Source organism: Lynx rufus, unplaced genomic scaffold (assembly GCF_022079265.1).
Source record: "Lynx rufus isolate CCGP_SWC_20201006 ecotype Redwood Valley unplaced genomic scaffold, mLynRuf1.p SCAF_7, whole genome shotgun sequence".
NCBI lineage: Eukaryota > Metazoa > Chordata > Mammalia > Carnivora > Felidae > Lynx > Lynx rufus.
In genome coordinates, this window is record NW_025814889.1 from 136,252,171 (window position 1) to 136,268,928 (window position 16,758).

Genomic DNA, 16,758 nt, shown 5'->3' on the forward strand with positions numbered 1-16,758 from the left:
ATACCTGGGCTGCTGGAATGACCCAAGTGTCTCCCTCGCAGAAAGCCACCTGCTGCAAAGATGCTCAGGGTCGGCCAAGGCGCTTCTCAGTCCGTCCATTCCGGCTGGCAGGTCTCACGGTTTGGTGGGAGAGACCCCATTCCCTCTGCCTCATCCTCACAGGGTTCCAAGCTGCTCTTTTGATCCGCCTGGCTGCCCCCTGGGCCCCAAGCCCTTTGAGAGCTGGTTGCACATCTGAGTCCTTTGGGTCTCAGCCCGGGGTCCGCCCTGGAGCGGGGACAGCGGGTGTCCCGCAGTGTTTTGGGGGAGGCAGGTGGTGAGGAGTTCCCCTGGGAAACGTCGTCGAGGGCGGGTTGTTCGCGACGTGTCCGATCACAACATCCTAGGAAGTGAAATAACCAGGGACTCAGCCAGCAGCGGGACGAGAGGGAAGGGGCCAGGAGTCCGGCTTCCCCGGCAAGGCAGGAGGGTCCCTTGATTATCCGAAAATCTCTGCTGGATTCTCAGAGGTTCTCCACAGAGCTCCTGGGTTGCAACAGAGCTTTCTAACCAGAGTGGAAGAAACACTTAGTGAGCGCCTACTGTGTGCTGGGCCCTCAGCCAGGTGCTCTCACAGGTACTGTGTCCTGTAATCCTCCCAGTGGTTCTGGGGAAGGAGGATTTAGCGTCCGTGTGGTTGTAGGGGAGACACCTGAGCTTTGGGAGGCGAACGCTGCTTTTGAATCCGGGTTGTGAGTTGTGAGGGCCTGTGCGGCGTCCCTCTCCCACTCCTGGGATCACCTATCATTTTATCCTTTGGCTTCTCATTCAGCTCAGACGGGGGCTTTGCTGAGAGATGTAGGTGGCAGGTGGCAGTGCCTGGCCCAGCCTGGGGAGGTCGAGGACACGTCTGGGAAGCAGGTGTGTGTGCACAGAGGCAGGGTAGCGTGCAGAGCCTTTCAGCAGAGGGAACAGCACGTGTGAAGGCTCAGAGGCGGGACTGCCGGTGTGCTGGGGGAAACCCGGAGTGGTGAGCTTGGCCTGAGTGGTGAGAGGGAGGCCGGGGACCCAGCCTGGGCTTCTGAGCTCATCTAAGGACCTGGGGCTTTAGCCCAGAGCAGCAGGATGGCCCCTGAGGACGTTTGGTGCGCCGGAGGGAATGGCTTAGTCAAAAGTGCATTTTAGGATATTCATTCTGGAGACTGGCTTGGCACTGGCCTTGACCGTTCAGCAGGAGAAGGCCAGACAAGGCTGTGGGGGCAGTCAGAGAGCACAGGGCCTGGAGCTGGCCTCTTTCCTACACGTGACCTTGCAATACAGCTGGTGCCTAATAGCTCCTTGCTACTTCGTGCCTCGGCTGATGTCCAGGTTCCTCTTAAAGAACCCTGGCTTGACTTGATTCGTGGCATCTGAGGACCAACAAGTACGTGTCTTTGAGAGGGAAACAGAAAGACAGATCACTCTGTGAAAGAAGGACTGAAAAAGGGAGCCCTGTGAAATGGAGGCACTTTTTCTTTCTTTTTTTACATTTTCTTTTTGCTTTTTAATGTTTTAAATTATTTTTGAGAGACGCAGACAGAGCATGAATGGGGGGAGGGGCAGAGAGAGAGAGAGGGAGACGCAGAATCTGAAGCAGGCTCCGGGCTCCGAGCTGTCGGCACAGAGCCCGACGCGGGGCTCGAACCCACGAACCGCGAGATCATGACCTGAGCTGAAGTCGGACGCTTAACCGACTGAGCCCCCCAGGCGCCCCTGGAGGCGCTTTTTCAACAAGAAGTTTTCGACCCAGAAATTTCAAGAATTTTCAACCCTCCTAACTGGGCTGATTGGACCTTTATGGAGAAGCAGGCACAAGGCTCCCTTCTCCTCTGTTACCCGGCGAGGGGACTAGTGAGGCAGTGGAAGCACAGAGAGATTAAGTGACTTGCCCGGGGTCCCCCAGCTAAGCAGCACCGGAGACCGAATTTGAACCCGCTGCCCCTGACTTCAAAGTTCAGGCTCTTCTCCACTGCAGAAGCACACCAGTGGTCGAGAACAAAGACAATAAGAGAGAGACCATTTCTTGATGCTTCCCCTGCCTCAGGACCTTTACACTTGCTGCTTCTGCATTGCGTAGGGCTCGCCTTTCCCCGGGTCTGGGTGTGGCTGGCTCCCTCTCAGCCCTCGCTTTTGAGGTGACGTCACCTCCTCAGACAGGCCTTTCTTGATCACCCAAGTTTAAGTAACAGTCCCCTTTTCCCCATTACTCATTATTACATCACTCCGTTCTTCTTCCAGGCACATGATTATCTTGTGTGTATCTTGCGTGTTTACTTTATTGCCCCCTGCCCTTTCCTTGAGGGCAGTGACCTGTTTGCTTTCTCCTTGCTCTTTCTGGCACCTGGAACAACGACTGTGGTAAATGTTTATCGAATAAGTAAATGCATTAATGAATTCACCCCACCCTCCTCCTCCTGGGTGCGTTTTCTTCCCACTCCCTGTCACGGAGGAGGCACCTGCTGCCGGGCCAGGATGTGTATGTGTGGCTCAAGGTCACTCTGCTGGCTGGAGAGAGTCAGGACACAAGCCCAAGCCCGCTCCACGCAGCGGGACCCAGTGGGGTCCCAGCGGCCCCGTCGCACTGCCCACATGCTGTGCTGTTTTGTGGACCAGGTGTAAACGCTTCCCAGCTAAAAGCCGTTTGTCTGGGCCACGCCGCGCCCCTCCGCGCCCCTCCGCGGATCGGCTGTGTTCTCCGCACGCTGGCTGACGCGCTGCTGTGGCTCCATAAATATTAAACGGGTATTAAAAGAAGGCTCTGCGTTCCCAGTTTCCCTGATTCCTTCAAGCAGGGCCCGTTGCGAACCCCCTTTATGTGAAACGCAGCGTTTCACTGCAGAGCGCCTCCCGGGATGCCTTGCCGCCCGCTTTTCCGGCCGAGTCCCCTGGTGCAGAGGCACCCTCCCCCTGCCGCCGGCCTGAAGGCGGGCCACGGAGGTGCGGGCCCCTCGGGGCGGGGACGGGCGGAAGTGCCCGAGACCTGGCCTTTCGGAGGGTGGTGCCCAGCCTGGCCAGCCTCCTTGCGGGGCTGTGCGGTGGGTCGGGGGGGGGAGGGGCCGTGAGTCTTTGACCTTTAGCCGAGGCCTCTTGGCACTCAGTCCCTGCCAGGCCTGTGCCGGGCGCTGGGGAAAGAGACTGGCGAGACACGAACTCTGTTCCTCCATCCGTCTGTTCATCCCCCCAAAGTTCCCTCCATCCGTCCGTTCATCCCCCCAACGTTCCCTCCATCCGTCCATGCGTCCATCCATCCTTCCACCCATCCTTCCGGCCAGCCAGCCGGCCACACATCCCTGGGGTGACAATAATAACGATGGCATAACAATAGCTGACATTTGTTGGGCGCTTATTATGTGCCGGGTCCTGTGACAAGTAGTGTACATGTGTCACCCCAATTCATCTTCGCGACTGCATGAGGTAGGTACTGTTTTTCTCTCCGTGTCATGGATGAGCAAATTGGGCTTCCTGGAAGTTAAGCCACTGGCTCAGGACTACAGAGCTGGTGAGGGCTGGTGGGGGGGGGGGGGTTGCGGAGCGAGTGAGACCCAGGCCCTGCCTCCAGGAGGCGTGTGGCCCTTCGTGGCGCCCTGGAACGAGGGCCCCCGATCTCTGAGAAGATGCCGGCTTGGTCGAGGGGGAACGGGCGAGTCAGGTTTTGCCAGCCAGAGAGGAAGGCAAAGAGGCCCGGGGGAAGGAGCCAGAGCCCTGGGGTGGGGCTGCTAACAGCTAGCCCTCAGTGGTGCCCACTGTCTGTGCTGAGCTGGGCAAGAGAGTTCCCCTCGCGGAGACAGGCCTCTCTCCTCTGTAGGATGGGAGGCGTGGGGATGGCCATCTCGTAGGTCAGCGGCGAGCCTGTGAAGCGTTGGATGGGGCAGCTCCGAACACGAGCACGGCACCTCGTAGCCGAGGGCCTCCGGGCACCTGAGCCCACTGGGCACGGGGCGGCGTGGCTGGAGCGTGGGCAGGGCCAGGCCGTGCAGGGCCTGCGGACGTGGGCCCTCATCGGAGGAGCCATGCAAAGACGTGGCAGGCAGGGGTGTGATCTGGTAGGCTTGGCTTTGAGAAAATTCAGGTTCTCCAGGGCTCCTGGGGCTACCCCTTGACAGCCTTGTGCCACAGACACCCCGGTACCTGGGCGGCACCTGCTCACGGCAGGCCCACCATGGGCAGGCGTCACATTGAAGGGAATAGTGATTACATAGTAACCCGGAGTATTGGCTGGGCAGTTCATACCTGCCAGGCACTGTGCTTAGGACCCCCATTTGTTTAACCTGCCCAGCTGCCCTGGGAGGTGGTGTTACTGTTGTCATACCGGTTTTCCAGAAGAGGAAGCTGAGGCTCAGAGAGGTTAAGACATCAGCCTGAGGTCACACAGTGAGTCAGTGCAATGCTGGGGCTCAAACCCCCGTCCAGATCTGGGCTCTTGGAGGCCTGGGCCACGGCATCTGCTGCCCCCAGGCCTCTCCCAGGGTCGCAGGTGGACCAGGGCCAGCTCCCACAGAGATTTTGTGAGTCCCATAGCCAGGAACCCCCGCCTGCCCACCTCAGAGGCCTGCCCGGAGGTATCTGCTGGGAGAACCGAATCACAGAGAAACAATCAGCAGGACAAAGGACAGGAGCAAGTGTTGTCCTGAGGGAAAAGCAGATTTTTTTCCTTGCCTCCCCAAGTGGAGAAGAGGGAGGGACGTGTGTTGTGAATCAGGATGCGTTTCTTTTGGGGGGGGGAGGAGGAGGAGGATATCGCTGTTTATTACACCTTGTATGGGCATGATTGTTGAGATTTTTAAAAAATTAATAATCCATTTCTCCTTCGCACGTAATTAAAATGTTCTCCAGTCTCTAATTTTTGTCATTTTCCTAATCTAATTTGTTTTCTGACGGTGGTGACTCCCCTTTGCTTTGCACGGGGATTTTTCTCCATTTAACGTGACTGGGATATGACTGACCAAGAACAGTTTAAGTGACGTCATTTTCCCCTTGGTTCGGTGCCGTGGACACGGAATCCTCGGAGGGTCTTAATGACCCCGCGTTGAAACAAGACACGACAGAATATCTTCAAGGCCTTATCTGTTTACACAGTTTAAAAGGATAATCACGGCAAAGAACGAGAACGCTAGCCGGTCTCAGGAAAGGAGGCGCTGGCCGTTATGTGAAGTGCGTGAGCGGGTCCGGGTAGGATGGAGACTCAGCCGCCTCCACCCCCCAACCCCGTTCCCAGGATTCCACGTCGGAATCAGTCAAAAGGACGTTAGAACCCAGTAGCTGCAGGTGCAAACCGCACTTTCCAGAGGATGGCCTTTGCAAAGCTGCGGTTCTGTATGGATTCGAGGTTTGACGGGAACACCAGAATTCCCGAGATCCTCGCAAGGCATTCGGGAAGACTTTTGTTTTTAAAGTAGATCCTCCCCTGCCCTCCCTCCCCCCACCCCGGGCCACCTCCTGAGCTGAGTTGGTGTATGGCAATCTGTCTGGGAAAATCCCTTCTCCAAGCCCTGCTCAGAGATATCTTCAGGCGACGTTGATGTTGAGGAAGGAATTTTCGCCCCGTGCTCTGCACCTGCTCGGGCTTGCAGGGGGGCGGGGGTGTGGGTGCGGTGTGTTTCGGGGGCTCTGTGGGGAGGGGGTGGGGTTGGAGGGGATTCCTCCCGATTCCCCTGCTCCGAAAAGTAAAACTTACCTTCCCTGGTTACAGAACACCAGCCATCGTGTGGCCCCATCTCACGGTCACCCTGTGGGTTCTGGAGGATTTTGTCGAAGAGAAAAAAAAAAAAAAAAGTCTTAAGTATTTAAACATGTCGGACCACGCATGCATCCGTTCCCAGCGTTGTGGGTTTTGTTTTTTGGGGTTTTTTTTTTTTTTTTTTGGTCTCTTCCCTCCCTTTCCCTTTTCTTTTTACCAAAGTATATTCATCAAACTGCTGAGTTGGAAAGATCTGTAATGAGTTTTTGAGCTGTATGACTGTGTTTTTTTTTTTTCTCTCCCCCCCCCCCTTCCTCTTTCTAAATCTTCATCTGACATTAAATAAAGCAAATCCCAAACAGATTCACTGCCGCACGGTTCTGCTCTGTCTCCTCAGTCTGTTCCCAGGTCTGGCTCGGGGCCGGGCGGCGGCGGTGGCTGCGGGAGATGCCCGGGCGGCCAGCGGAGGCCCATGTGGCGCGCTAGGTGGGACCCCGGTGTCCTGAAGGCCGAGGCCCTGGCCCTGCTGCCCTGCGGCCTGGGCATGGCGTTCTCCCAGTCCCACGTGATGGCCGCTCGGAGGCACCAGCACAGCCGGCTCATCATCGAGGTGGACGAGTACAGCTCCAACCCGACCCAGGCCTTCACCTTCTACAACATCAACCAGGGCCGCTTCCAGCCCCCGCACGTTCAGATGTAAGTGGAGGCTCTCGGCGGGCCGGCTGCCCGGGGCCGGGGAGGGGGGGGGGGCGGGAAGGGGCTTGCTACAGGGCTCCAGGCAGGTTCAGACCCTAGTTTTAGGCTGCCTGTCTTCCCTCACCTCTGCCCCTCCCTCCCTCCCTTTCGTCCAGACCCCTTTGCCTCTACTGAGATAGCAGAGATGCTTTTTCCAGTCCCGCTCCCTGCCCCTTGAGGCTGATGGAAAAGGCCAGCGATGTCCCAGCAGTAAGGCCAAGGCGAGGGCACAGACTCGAGAGCCCCTGCGACCGGTGGGGGGAACCTCTCCCCTCCCTGGATTGTTTTCTGAGGTCTGGAGAGGAGAGGAGGCCCAGGGAGGAGACGGATAAACTCCTTGCTCTGCCCCAGGCGGCTAGCTCCTTGCGTTCCTAGGAGACCCTCCTCCTCGTTTATCCCCCACTTCCTCCAGGGCTGCGAGCACCATTTCTAGGCAGCCCCGGTTCCGTGGGGGCCTGGCGGCTGTTCCTTTGGGGAGACTGGAGAATCTGGCACGTGGACCGCTTTGGAGAAGGAGCCCGGGGGGGTTTCCAATCCCAGGCCAGGAGGTGGGGGCGGGCGGGTTGTGGTTCCCTCGAGAGCCGTCCTCTGCTGTGAAGGGTGGGTGCGGGGAGCTTCTTCACGGGAGGAAGGGCTGAGGGAGGCAGGCGGGCACCGGGCCTGGGGTGGGCTCCAGCCCATCTTCCCTCCGTGCTTGCTTGGAAAAATGCTCATTTCTGTAGGGACTGAGGCCTGGTGTTGTCTGTAGCTGCCTACTTTATCTGTTTGGGAGACGGCCTCCTGTTTCCATTTTGGGGCCAGATCAGCAGGTTGGGGCAGGAAGGTCTCAGCATTCTTAGTATCCGGGACCTGGAGGCCCGGCAGGGCTGCTGCAGGGAGGGGGGCCTTCCCCAGGCCGGGTTTTCTCTTTCGTCGATGGGGTTAGTCTTCCCGGGCCGGATGGGACCCGGATGGATGCTGGGCTGGACTCCTGCCCCAGCGGGAACGCACAAGAAGAACATGTGGGCAGAGCGGGTGGGGTTCACATGGCCAGTGCCCCCTGTGCGCCCCCACTTAGAAGGGTCCCCAGGATGGGGTGCCTCAGTGGCTCCATCGGTTGAGTGTCCGCCTCTCGGTTTTGGTTCGGGTCATGATCTCACGGCTGTCGTGGGTTCGAGCCCCGCGTCGGGCTCTGTGCTGGCAGCACAGAGCCTGCTTGGGATTCTCTGCCTCCCTCTCCGTCTGTCTCTTCTCTGCTCTCTCTCTCTCTCAAAATAAGTAAACATTAAAAAAAAAAGGAGGAAGGGTCCCCGGGTGCCAGAGCTAATTCCACGTGGCACCGTGCTGTCACCTACAGGGCCCCTGCCCGGACCCAGCAGACACCCAGGCAGGCCTCTGCCCCAGGACAGAGCCAGGGAAACAGGAGGTCGGAGGAGAGGAGGGCCAGGGGGCGGAGGAAGGACCCTCTGGAGAAGATGACTTCTAGGTTGAGGTCCGAGGAAGACGAGCGAGGGCAGCAAGCTGGGAGAGGGTCGGGAAAAGGGGACACATGAGGAATGCAGACAACGCCCGGCTGGGGGCTGGGGGCTGGGGGAAGCCTTCCCGTGCGGACCCCTGCAGGCCAGGCTGCATCCTGAGGAAGGGCAGTGAGCGACCACGTGGGAGAGGGGCCATCTCCCCCTTTAACCCCCGAGCAGCCGCGGGGTCAGGATGTTTGCGAACAGGCGCATAGCAGGCCCGTTAGAAATGCGCGCCCCGACCTGGGTGGCTCAGTCGGTTAAGCGGCCGACTTCGGCTCAGGTCATGATCTCACGGTCCGTGAGTTCGAGCCCCACGTCAAGCTCTGTGCTGACAGCTCGGAGCCTGGAGCCTGTTTCAGATTCTGTGTCTCCCTCTCTCTCTGACCCTCCCCCGTTCATGCTCTGTCTCTCTGTCTCAAAAATAAATAAACGTTAAAAAAAAAAATTTAAAAAAAAAAAAAAAAAAAAAAAAGAAATGCGCGCCCCGAGCCCGCCTGCCTGGCTCTGAGCCCCTGGCTCTGCCACTGCCCTGTGAGGGGGCTCTGGGTGCCTCGGTCTCCCCATCTGGAAAACGCCGAGGATTCAGTAGGTAGATCCACCCAGAGCGGGGCCAGGGAGCAAATGTTCCGTGCCGTTAGTCCACACTGGGCTGGGCCAGGTGCTTGATACAGCAGCGATCAAAGACGCGCCCCTGCCGTGCCGAGCTGACCTTCCCACGGGGTGGCAGGCAGTTAGCGCACGTGTCACGGCAGGGTGTCAGAGCCTAAGACACCGGTGCAGTGGGGAAAATGCTTCCTGGCTTTCCTGTGGTCACCCAGCTAGAGCAGGCAGAGCGGATTCACCCTGGCCTGCTCTGAGCTGCCACCACCTGACATGGGGCTCCCGGCTTCCACTGGCCGCGGGGCTCAGGGGGTTCGGGCACTGCCTCGGGGAGGGCGTGTGCTGAGCCCCGGTCCTGGGCTCCCCGTCAAGTGCTCCCTCACTGCCTGCTCAGACCAGCCCGGCTCTGAAACAGAGCTTTGCATAAAGCTGGGTGAAGCCAGGGCCATGCAGGGACCCGGGGGGACTGCTTCGTCCCGCCCCCTCCTTTCAGACCGCAGCCCCCAAGCCCGAGGGAAGCATGCAGGCTGCTGGAGGCGGCTGTTTGGATTTCCATGACGAGTTTCCATCGAGGGGGAGACAGGGAGGATGGATGCCGCTTCCCCACACGTGATTTATCACCACCCTGGGCTTTGTCTCCGGGGTGAGGGAGCGAGGGGGCCTTATTTAATAAATCCACAATTTATATTTAATAACAACAGTGACAACCCAAACATGGCCTCCGATTGAGCTGCGTGATTTATGCGATTGCCCCCAGAGACCCTGGTGGTGGCGAGGCTGCCTTTGCCTCAGTAATGAATGTCTGGATCTGGGCCTCCCGGTTTGGGGCCCTGAGGCCCAGGACCCCTCACTCTGAGGGCCTAGAAACCCTGCGGTGGCCTCGGGAGAGCCCCTCCAGGCACCAGCCCTTCTGACCTGGGTGGGTGGGCGGGCACCGGGCCCGGTGGCCGGTGAGAAGACTTGACCGCCAGGCCAGGGTCATCCTGGGGGGTCTGCCCTAGAGGTGCCCTGGGGGTTGGTGCCAGGCATAGCAACTCTTTTCTCTGGCCTTTAAAAGGAGTCCTGTTGGTGGGGACTTGAGTCATCCTGTGTAAAGACCCTCCAAGCATGTCTTGAAGAAGACAGCAGAGTCAGGGGAGCGGGGCTGTGTGTCAGGCCTGGGGAGGCCCCCTCCCGGCCACACTTCCCGGTCCTGGCGCTGACCTCCCTCTCCTGTGGGCTTGGGCTTCAGAAGGGATCCTGTGGCCCCAGTCCGTCCATGCACTGAGAGGCCCCCAGGAGACAGTGAGGGTCAGCCGTGAGCCCGGGGAGCGTGAAGGGGCAAGGCAGGAGGAGAGGACTAAGCCTGGAACATTCCGTGCCTCCTTCTGCCTCGGGTCTCTGCACATGGTGTCCTTTGTGCCTCCTCCATGCTCTGCCTTGCTAACACGGACTCATTCTTCAGATCTCACCCAGATGTCACTTCCTTGGGAAGGCCCTCTGACCGCTCCCCAGATCAGATCTCCCCTTCCCTTGACCCTACCCCCTACCGCCCGGCTCTAGGGCCTGTCCCTGCCACCAGCATGGGGCTGGTCCCTCGAGCCTGGCACAGCAGAGAGATGGAAAGAAGAAAGAAAAGGGAGTGAGGATAAGGCAGGGAGTATGGCCCCGGAAGAGTGGGGGAGATCGCGGGGGCTTCCCGGGGGCAGTGGCATAGCCCCTGGGGTTGGGGGACCAGCAAAAGCAAAGGCTGAGAGGTGGGAGGGGAAAAGGGAGGGCAGCAGACTCAGAACGAGGGCCTCGTGAAAAGAGCACTGGGCAGTGGACACCAAGCTAACCAGTCACTGCCCTCCTCTGGGCCTCAGTTTCCTCACGGTAGAATGAGGGGATTGGCAGACTCTCCCATTGGGAACCGCCGTGGCTGCTGCCCAGTCACGTGTCCGGACGGGGTCAGAGCCTCACTGAAGGGAGGAGTCCTCTGGCCCCAGCCCCCTGGCCTTCAGAGCTTCCCATTTCCCCAGAAGTAGAGATGACGGGGGAGATGGCCTCTGCTTCTGACGTCGGGGAGCTGGTGGCTGACGGGAGAGGGAGGCCGAGGAGGGGGCCGGGGCCCAGGGAACGGCTGCAGGGGGCACTCACATCCAGGCTTCCAGCTGCGAGGGTCCTTGCGCTCTCCCGCCTTGTCCAAGAGTGAGTGGGTGGCTCCCACCTTCCAGAGCTGGCCTGGGGGCTGGGAGGGTCCAGGGCACGGTGAGGAGGTGGCCGGATTGGGGTGCCGGCCGAGGCCTGGGTGCCAGAGGCCGTGCTCTCTATTCTGCACCCTTCCTGCTGCCGTGATTCTTGTGGGAACACCCCTTGTTAGGCTGGGGACAGGTGGCAACAGGTTTCAGGTCTCAGAGAGAGAGCCGCGGCCGTCCCCTGTTCTCTGAGGCCCGCAGAATGTCGCTGGAAAATAACCATTTTGCTTTGTTAGCCTCAACAGGTTAGATGCCCAGATCCCTGTTGTGGAGACCCAGGTGCCAATCTACTCTGTAACTTACTAGCCAGGGCCTTGGATATGGGACTAACTTTTCCAGCCTCAGTGACTCCACAGTCTTGCTGTGACTCAGGTGTCAGCCAGGGTGTTGCATTACGAGTGTCAGAAACTCAGTGTCAATTGCCTGAAGGATAAAAGAGTTTACTGGCTTACTTAGTTAGTAAGAAAGCCCGTGTTTGGACCCAGCTTCAGGTATAGCTGGATCTAGGGATCAACTTATGCTGTTAAGTTCTCCCACCTTCTGGTCTGCTCTCTCTTTCTCTTTCTCCATATCTTGACTCTCCTTGTTCTTTTCCTCACTCCCAAACACTTCCAGGCTGGGTTTTTGGGGACTCCACGAAGTGACCTCAGGGGGTATCCTGTCCACAGGTATATCCCTTGTGCCTGGCAGATGCCCGGCCTTTAGGAGGCCTTTAGGAAGCATTTGCGCGTAGATTGACTGAATGAAATGAGCTGGGTCTAGAAACAGTCCAGTCCGGTGGGGGTTTTGGAACCAAAGACTGGCTTCAAATTGCAGCTTTACCGGCCTGCATAGCTGAGATCCCGGGCAAGCCTTTCCTGAGCCTCAGTTTTCTCATCTGTAATATGGGCATACCCATAATACCCTGCCCAGACGGTCACGGTGCGAAGACAGTGGGTGCATGTAACGTGCTTAGCACAGGATGAGCTCCCGTCCGTGGGGAGCACCCAGCATCGGTGTCATTACTGTTGCTGTTATTTCAAGTTGAGCATTTGTTACAATCTAAATAGCCGGAGGACAGTGCAGAGAAGCAAGAGTCTTTATTTTTTCCTCAGGGGATTATTAGGTTTGCATCCTCACTGAGCTCAGTAGCCTCGGGGTGGAGGGAAATAAGAATAGTTAATTAAAGAGCCCAGGCTCCAACAGCCCGACTGGAGCCCTCGGAACTGGTCCTGCTTTTGGCTGGCTGATGGTGGGCGGGGCTGAGGCCTGCTCAGCCTCCATGCTAAGGGTTCACAGGAGGAGAGGTTGTTGGGACCAGAGGTGGCTCTGGAGGTGGCCTCTCGCTCCCTGTCTCTCTCTCCCCCTTCATCATCCCTCTCTGTCTCTTTGACTTGGCCTCTGTCACCTTTGACATGCTTATGACCTCGGTATGTGTAGGGGTGAAGGAGGGAAGGAAAGAAGGAAGGAAGGAAGGAAAGAAGAAAGGAAAAAAGGAAGGAGGGAAGGGAGGAAGGAAGGAAGGAAGGAAGGAAAGAAGGAAGGAAGGAAGAAAGGAAAAAAGGAAGGAGGGAAGGAAGGAAAGAAGGAAGGAAGGAAGAAAGGAAAAAAGGAAGGAGGGAAGGAAGGAAGGAAAGAATGAAGGAAAGAAGGAAGGAAAAAAGGAAGGAGGGAAGGAAGGAAGGAAGGAAGGAAGAGAAGAGGGAAGGAAGGAAGGAAGGAAAGAAAGAAGGAAAAAAGGAAGGAGGGAAGGGAGGAAGGAAGGAAGGAAGGAAGGAAGGAAAGAAGGAAGGAAGGAAGAAAGGAAAAAAGGAAGGAGGGAAGGAAGGAAGGAAAGAATGAAGGAAAGAAGGAAGGAAAAAAGGAAGGAGGGAAGGAAGGAAGGAAGGAAGGAAGAGAAGAGGGAAGGAAGGAAGGAAGGAAAGAAGGAAGGAAAAAAGGAAGGAGGGAAGGGAGGAAGGAAGGAAGGAAGGAAGGAAGGAAGGAAAGAAGGAAGGAAGGAAGAAAGGAAAAAAGGAAGGAGGGAAGGAAGGAAGGAAAGAATGAAGGAAAGAAGGAAGGAAAAAAGGAAGGAGGGAAGGAAGGAAGGAAGAGAAGAGGGAAGGAAAGAAGGAAGGAAGGAAAGAAGGAAGGAAGGAAGAAAGGAAAAAAGGAAGGAGGGAAGGAAGGAAGGAAAGAATGAAGGAAAGAAGGAAGGAAAAAAGGAAGGAGGGAAGGAAGGAAGGAAGAGAAGAGGGAAGGAAGGAAGGAAGGAAAGAAGGAAGGAAAAAAGGAAGGAGGGAAGGAAGGAAAGAAGGAAGGAAAGAAGGAAGGAAGGAAAGAAGGAAGGAAAAAAGGAAGGAGGGAGGGGAGGAAGGAAGGAAGGAGGGAGGGAGGGTGGAAGGAAGGAATTTGATTGGCTCACTCGTGTTCCTGTGCCAGGACAAGAGCCCAGTAGCAACCGTCTGCCCCTTGTCCAATCGGCTGCGCTGGGGGCAGGCAGGATGTACAGGTGACCCACAGGCCTGCTGCCTGCCAGACCGTCTGTCAAAGGGTTGGGGGCAGGGGAGGAGGGCAGGGACTCTGAGGACACAGGGATGGGAGGGAGTCTTCAGCTCCCAGACCAGCTCAGGTCCCGCCTCCTCCTGGAAGCTTCTAGGGAGCCCCTTGCTGGGTTAGGGCCTTCTCTGGCCCCCAGCTTCTCCGTTGCCCGGTCAAAGCCGGTGGCCTTATTGTCACTGCCTAGCCAAGTCTGCCTCCACCATCAGTCTGTGGTCTCCTGGCCTGGGTTTAGGCCCGGTTCATCCCCGGGGCCCCGGCACTGAGCTCGGGGCCGGCCCACAGTGAGTGGGCAGAATGCGCTTGGCTGAATGAATGAGTGACTGAATGGATGGAGGCAGAAGGAAGGCGGGGCCGGGGGGGGGTGCCGGGGCCTTCTTGTTGGTCATCTTCAGACTCTGGGGGTTTTCCTCTTCTCCCCGGTCATGCCCCACCCTGACCTGCCGGGAGTCTAACTCGCCTTGACCGGCCCCGGAGAGGCCCGAGCGTGCTCCCTCCCGGGACGAGGGGAGGCTGGCTTGGTGCCTCCCACTGTGGTGGATAGAGCGCGCTAACGCTCCCCGCACATTAGCATGCTGAACCCACGTCTCTCGTAAGGTGTTAATTAAATTTCTTCGAAGTATATTGTCTGAAAAAAAAAAAAAGGATAATTAGAAAGATGTCTTTAAAAGTATTTATGTAACTGATACGGTACCGCTTTTGGTTTGCCGCATAATTAGATTTAAACACAACTCCTCGAGCGGCATACTCATTTGGAGAGAGCCGCTCGTTGAAATGTCATTGCGTTGTTTTTAAGAGTTCTGAGCCTGGCAGAATCACTCAGCTGAGGAGGCTGAGCGTGGTTTGGGGAGCACTGGACTGGGAGCCACGGTCTCCCTTTGTTCCCTGGGACACGCGGGGCCACTTAACTCGGCACTGTCGTCCTCGAAACCAGAGGGCTGTGATGGGCTTCGCGGAGCAAGAACTTACCTTTCTGCAGCTCTTTTTAATTCCCCGATGGTTTTTGCTTCGTGAGGTGGCTCCACGTTACAGGTGAGCGGAACCAGGCCACGTGTTTTGCTGAAGGTCACACGTCAGTGAGAAATGGCGAGGCTGGGACCTGAAGCCCGGTCTGATTCGGGGACCCTTTGCCCGCACAACCCTGGAAAGCCCTTGTTTCAAAAATGATGAGACCCTCTCACGGTTTTGAAAACTTGCTGCCTATCTTTCGTGCTTTGATTTCCCGCGCTCCTGTGAGATCCCCCCACCCCTGCTTTTGCACACATCTTTCCCTGGATGCTGCGTGGTTCTTTCACTCGGACCAGAGGCCGTAGAACTTACATTCTCGATGGGGCTGATGGTATCTCCGGAGGGGGGTGAAACTCATTTTTAGGGGGTGGAGAAAGCTTATTCTTCTTAGAAAGCCCAGATATGCATACATACACGAACAGTTATCTGTGGGGTTAAAAACCTCACGGGAGGGGAGCGAGTAGGGGAAAAACTCATCTAAACAGGGTCGATGGTGGAAAGGGCCGCAGTAGCCAAACAGCAGGTAAGCCGTTGTAATCGCACCGCGCTCTCCACAGGTGCTCTCCACTCGATAGTCACCTCCTTTAGCCCCTGAGGGCCCCATGTTACTGAGGGGAAACTGAGGCTCAGGGGGACACACGTTTTGCTCAGCCAGCAAGCGGGAAAGTCGGGACTCGGAGCCCCGAGGGCCCACTGGGAAGTCCGGGCGCGCCGTCTGTGTCCGTGGCTGGCGGGGCCGTGAGCTGTGCCCGGGCCTCGTGCTGGTCACGCACCGCCTGCAGTGTCTTCTCTCCCCGCAGGGTGGACCCCGTGCCTCACGATGCCCCCAAGCCGCCCGGCTACACCCGCTTTGTCTGTGTGTCTGACACCCACTCGAGGACGGACCCCATCCAGATGCCTTACGGCGACGTGCTCATCCACGCCGGGGACTTCACGGAGCTGGGGCTCCCGAGCGAGGTGAAGAAGTTCAACGAGTGGCTCGGTAGGTGCCGGGCCGGAGGTGGCCTTCCTGCGCTGCCGGGGGCCCCCCTCTCCGGCCTCGCTTTGCCTGCCCACCTCCCCTGGGCAGCCTTCCCTGACTGCCCGCTGTCGGCCACGCCTCGATGTCTCCCACCCCAGCTTTTGCCTCCCGCTGTGACTTAGTTTGTGCGATTCTTTTGGCCTGGGAGACGCCCTCCAGAAGGGATTTTGTCAAGGTTTGTTTATGTCCATTTGCATGTGTAGCCCCTGGCGCCTGAGACAGGTAGGTGCTCAATAAATAATTGGTGAATGAATGAAGGCATAGTGGGCGAATGAATGAATCAGTCTCTACGAGCGGTGATACCAGGGCAGGCACCCAGCTGGTCTGTACCGGCTCAGCCACCACCACCGGCGTGAAGGCTTCCCCAGTGAGGGGACCCCCAGGCAGGGGACCCGTGCGGACTCCTCCCCGGGGGCAGCCGTTGGGAGAAGGAGTGGAGCTCGATGGGCGATGGTGGACGATGATTTATAAGCGTGCCCCCCGGGGTTTGTCTTCAGCTTTTTGCTTTCTTCCCAAACAAACAAACAAAAAACATAAATGTGGAGTGCCTCCTGGGAAAAACAACCTGCCCGGAATCTAGAGAAACCGCACAGCGAGCTGTCTCTGCCGTGGCCTGGGGGACAGATGGACGGCCCCTGGGCGGCCCAGCGTGCCAGTGCGCTGGCTGGGAGGTGTGGGTGCAGAGCAGTCCCACCTCCGTGCCCAGCGCTGCTCGGCCGCCAGACGGTCCCCACTCCCCCCAGAGCACCCCCTCCCCCCCACCACGCACTTGGCTGGGAGCTCCGTGAGCAGAGGGCCAGGAGCGAGGCGGGGGGAGCCGCAGGAGCGAGAGGCCCAGCTTTGCCAGTCGAGACAAATATTTACAAGCAAGGCCTTCCCTCCGCTTGGCAGGCTTGGAGCTTTAAATATTGATTTTTCAAACGGGAGATTCTGGTCAAGCGCCCCGTTTGGGCTGGAATGTGTGGAGGCCGAGGTGGGAGAGGGCTCCCGCAGGGCGGGTCTATCTCACGGCTCCTTGCCTTGTCGCGTGCTGCCTCCTGGCCCCAGGCTGCCCCCCCTAGGGTGGGGTCCCTGCCGGCTTCCCGTCCCCCACCCCCCAACGGCTGCAGGTCTCCAAAGATGTGAGGCTGAGCCAAGCCTGTGTCCCAGGCAGGTGCCAGGCTCCCGCTGTGGGCCAGACTCCTCTCCGTCACTGCCTACCTAACTTTTGGGAACCAGGTGAATTTGAGGACCGGTGCTGTTTTCGTCCCAATTAGAAGGAGAGTTAGCCCGAGGGTCTCAAGGGTGGGGACTGATTTCGACGAGGTCCCGTCACTGCGGAGGGGATGAGTGAGGCAAACGGCCGCCCGTGCAGCCGGGATGGTGCCACGTGCTCCGGGAGCACAGGTCAGGGCCGACGATGGCCTTCTGCCGGCAGGGGAGGCTTCCTGGGGAAGCTGACTCCGGGCCAGGCCCTGACTTAGCAGT

The 16,758-nt window shown here is 58.1% G+C and overlaps 1 protein-coding gene across 1 annotated transcript in view; it reads left to right on the forward strand.

Moving 5' to 3' along the window:
• Positions 1 to 6,167: 6,167 nt before the first annotated feature.
• The window catches only part of MPPED1 (metallophosphoesterase domain containing 1), a 61,537-nt gene continuing 50,946 nt past the window's right edge, over positions 6,168 to 16,758 (forward strand). Inside the window, exons 1-2 of the mRNA XM_047064978.1 lie at positions 6,168 to 6,391; positions 15,071 to 15,252. Coding sequence (XP_046920934.1) covers positions 6,168 to 6,391; positions 15,071 to 15,252 — 406 coding nt within the window. The remainder of the gene's footprint in view (positions 6,392 to 15,070; positions 15,253 to 16,758) is intronic.